At 44.1% G+C, this 4,720-nt stretch overlaps 1 protein-coding gene across 1 annotated transcript; it reads left to right on the forward strand.

The window, feature by feature from the left end:
- On the forward strand, positions 1–3,511 carry CFAP97D1 (CFAP97 domain containing 1). Its single transcript, XM_045526676.1, is given in 5 exon segments — positions 1–124; positions 1,004–1,074; positions 1,353–1,471; positions 2,819–2,942; positions 3,455–3,511. Coding segments are annotated over 5 exon segments (495 nt in total).
- Positions 3,512–4,720: the final 1,209 nt, after the last annotated feature.

Here is a 4,720-nt window from a genome sequence, read left to right on the forward strand (position 1 = left end):
ATGAACAATTCCCTGGATTATCTGGCCTACCCTGTTATCGTCTCTAATCATAGGCAAAGCACAACCTTCAGAAAGAAACTGGACTTTGGGCACTACCTATTTCACAAGAATAGAATCCAAATAGGTACGTGGGCAGTTTGGGCTGGCCACTGCTCTCAGGGATTCTGGAAGGGTTCCCCCATGGAGATATTGACAGTAAACCAGACCGGGACATGGCTTTGGGATGATAGGGCCTTATCTGCTGAGTTTGGTCAAGAGGACATTAGCATCACCAGCAAAATTTATCTTCCACAGGGGAGTTCATTTGATGGAAACACTCATTTTAAACTCTTTAAAGCCAAGGTAGCTTAGAAAGAAGATAAGCCTTCAGAACCCAATGGACAGACTAATAATATTGGGAAAGGGTGGGAGAGAGGTTCTTTCATTGGATTACAAAGGACATTTGGCCTGGGCACAGTGGCTCACACCCATATTCGCAGCACTTTGGGAGACTGAAGTGGGAGGATCACTTGAGACCAGGAGTTTGAGACCAGTCTGGTCTCAATATAGCAAGACCCCATCTCTATAAAAAAGTAGAAAAATTAGTTGGGGTTGGGGGTTGGCACACACTTGTAGTCCCAGCTACTCAGGAGGCTGAGGTGGGAGGATCGCTTGAGCCCAGGAGTTCAAGGTTATAATAAGCTATGATCCTGCACTGCACTCCAGCCTGGGCAACAGAGTGAGACCCCATCTTTAAAAAATGAATAATTAAAATAAAATAAAAAGGACATTTATCTCTGTAAATTTTACTTTTTCTAGTCCTCACCATTCTTTCATTTCTGCTCAAAACTCTTCAGAGATGTCCATTTGGGAAATTAAACCAAACTGAAATTTCTGAACCAGATTAAGGTCATAATTCAAAATCATCCATTAGCCAGGGTCATTGCCTGTATGTGAGTTGGTTTTCTGAGGCTGCATTGGCATTCCTGTGATATAACACCACTCTCTTTTATCCCTCTTCCAGCGAAGCCTACTGTTGATACCAAACCTCCAGTGGCGCACACACATCACATTTTAAAATTGAGCAAACTACAGGTATTTGTTCCTGCCATCTTCAGATGTATTTTATGGATTTTTAATCTATGTCCTAAAGAGGTCCAATTTCCCAGAGCCTTCTAACTACCTGCCGAATTCAACGATGTGTTAATACTTCTTCCCATACACATCACCCGTTTCCTAAGCTCTGCCTCCAGTCTCCACTGTGGTCCTCAGTGTGCCCCCTTCCCACAATCCAAGAGAAGGGGGGTGCTAAGCCATCGTGTGCTGGAGGAAGTGTAGTGATGTCTCCATGGTGGGGTGCGGTTTCTTACCAGGATGAACAAAAGAAAATCGACAAAATCGAGTACGAAAATAAGCAACTGTGCCAGAAAATTGCGAATGCCCAACGAGGCCCTGCCAAAGTGGATTGCTGGAATGAATATTTTACCAAGAGGTAGTGTATTCTTTCTCTTCGTTTCATTTTTGGAAAGTCAAAATTGACCTTCCCTGTGGGTTTCAGTGCGAGGTTCTCCCAAGTGAGAGTACATAAGGGAAGTTATCGTGAGGGATAACCAAAGAGACCACGTTAAAGACAATGAAAACTTCAAAAATAGGGACCTTTCTCTCGCAGTGAAGCGCTAACCTTTATTTCATCTAAGAGACTTTTCAGAGTCCTATTCAGTTTGTCACAAGAATTCACAGCACACTTTTGTAAAATGATGACCACGTGCTTTAGGCCTTTATAGAATGCTATTAAATGTAACAAAATACCATAAACAAGGTGCTTATAAACAACAGAAATTTATTCCTCACAGTTCTAGAGTCTGGGAGTTCCAAAGATCAAGGCACCAGCAAATTTGGTGTCTGGTGAGGGCCTGCTTCTGGCTTCACCGACAGCCATCTTTTCACTATAATTTCACATGCAAAAGGGGCAAGGGGTCTCTCTCAGACTTCTTTGATAAGGGAACTAATTCCATTAGGATGACCTAACCACCTCCCAAAGGCCCCACCTCCTAATAGGATCACCTTAGGAGTTAGGATTTCAACATATGAATGGGGGGGAGGGTGTGGGGGGACACAGACATTCAGACCCTAGCACCATAGCTGGGACTGTGACACACATTTTAAAATCAGCTCCACAAACATATCCTGAGCAACTGCTATCTGCTAGGCACCAGGGATACAAAGAGGAAATGACATGTATATTTCCTAACCTCAAAGAACTCAAGATCTTATAGGGGAGACATTTATGTAAATACCAGTGCAGTGTGGTCAGGGCTACAAAAGAAGCATATGCAAGGGTTAGAATTTGGTGGAGTGTGTATGTGAGAGGGGGTGGGGGGGGTGTCAAGATGCCTTTCCGGTATCCTGGTATAAGTTGAAAGCTGAGCGGAGTGACGTGAACCAAAACTTGTCACCAGCCATTTGTGATTTATCCCCAGGGAGACCTTCTCCCATTACATAAACCACAGGTTCTCAATTCTGATTTCACATTGTATTGCTTGGGGAACATTTACGAAATACAGATGCCCAAGGTCCACCCCAGACCAATAAAGTAGAATCTTCTAGTGGGCAGCAAGTTTGAGGACCACAGATATAAACCTGTAAATGCTTTGCACGTTTCCCAGAGTGCAGTGTGGTTCACCGGGCTGCCCTGGGGGCCTCAGGGCTCAGTGGAGCAGTTTATTCCCTGCACTTAGGTGACCGGGAGTTTATGACATCATGACTTCATCTCCTTCCCTACTCCCATCCAGGAGGAGCATTTCCTTCTTTACCCATCTCGAGGTTTTGTGTTTTTCAGCTTAAACAGAGAATGGAGGAACCGCGAGCTAGTGAGAATCACCGTGGAAAACCAGGCCATTCTGAAGAGACTTGGTGATCGCAAACCCCACTACGACCGCAGGGCATCTGAGACAGACTGGCAGGCAAGTGGCCACTCTTGTTATATGCCAGGCACACACAGAGTTTGTCTGCGTTTGGCCTGGAGAGAGTCTCAGAAGGGTCCCTAAACAGCAAGGGCCAGACCACGTGAAATGCAAGAATCCTTAAAACAAAACCCATCCAAAGCGTACGAAGCTAACAGGCACAAACCATCCAACAAACAGCTAAGGACAGCTCGGAAGCAAAGCTATTGTGTGTCAGTTTCATAACAATGATGTGTCAGTTTCAGAAAGCTTCTGCTAGCATCTTTCCTTGTCCCTTAATTCACTAAGAAAGGCTGGAAATGTACAGGGATGAAGGGTACGCAGTCCCGTAAGTGGTTGATTTGCTGCATTTAGGAATGGCCCTTCATCTGTGATGTTTCATTAATAAAAAACCTGTATTCCCCGGCTTTGGTCTGTAAACCTTTCCTGAGCCATCCTTAAGATTTAGAACTTAAGCAGCAGCACCAGCGTCATGGCACTGACATAAACCTTTCTGGTATTTTTCCTTCAAGAACTCAAGGCGCTATATCAGAAATACAACAAGATATCTTCTCTCCTGAGATGACTAGGTATGTCTTTTTGCTACAGAGCAGGATCACAGTTGGTACCAAGGCCCTAAATAGCCCCATAAATGGTGATTGAGGGGCCTAGTTAAGGGGATGGATTTTGCTCTTCTCACATAATACTGGTTGGTCAGCCGTTCAGGGAACTTAGGTCTCTCTGACTTTGTTTCCTCTCTCCATACGTGTAGGAAATGACATTGAATTTTTGTCACAGCTTTGCGGCTTTATGGGAATCTAAAGGGAAGTGACTTGTTCCAGTAAGACAAACTGGAGGCCTCGTGGCTTTAAAGTTGTACCCAAGTTATGTTACAGGTCTCCGTCAGTATTCAAAAGTACTGTCATGTTGGCATTTTGTATTATTTGACATCATTAGTAATGACTAAGTGGTCTCCCCCACACACGCCAAGGGAGAAGGATAAATGGACACTTGGGTTTTCCAGAAAATAGTTTTGTATAACTGATGTGTCTCCCTCTCTCTTCCCTGTTGAATACAGGTTACTCACCGTGGAAAAAGACACAAGGGAAAGCCCTAAGATTTCTTGGCTGCTTGAAATCTCAAGACACTCCTGAGTGGCTGAATGCTCAGTCTTAGGATGCTTCAATAAAGCTTGGAACATAAAATGAGTAAGTCACATTTAAGGGACCCAAATGCTTTACACTCTCATCCCAAAATGGGGCAGGTAGAAGGAAGGATGCAGTGAGCATTTCTCTTTGGGGCTAGGAAAAGAAATGTTACCAAGAGGGAGGGAGAGAGAGAGACGAGAGAGAGAGAGAGAGAGAGGGAGAGAGAGAGAGAGAGAGAGAGAGAGAGAGAGAGATATCTGAGTGTTCTCTCTTTTAAACATACACTCACCATCCTGGGGGGGAACAAAAAGTGGAGTGAGATCATCCAACCACAAGTACAGAATTGTCAAAATGAGAAACAAAGGACATGACAACATCGAGGTTCACACAGCACAAGGAACAAATGTCATTAGTTCCTCTGTGAATACACAAATTTTGAAAAGAATGAAGAATTGAGTTTCCGAGTACTCTTTTCACGTATAGGGAGCAGCAACAGTGACAATGTCTCAACACGTACGGTGAGACAATGTTGCATGGCTTCTATGATGATCGTGCTGGTTTTGAGCCTGACTGTATTAGGGATTTCCAGAGAGATAGGATCGATAGATGTATAGGTAGACAGATGAGAGGGGATTTATTAAGGGCATTAGC

This window comes from Lemur catta, chromosome 15, assembly GCF_020740605.2.
Source record: "Lemur catta isolate mLemCat1 chromosome 15, mLemCat1.pri, whole genome shotgun sequence".
In the NCBI taxonomy this organism is placed as follows: Eukaryota; Metazoa; Chordata; class Mammalia; order Primates; family Lemuridae; genus Lemur; species Lemur catta.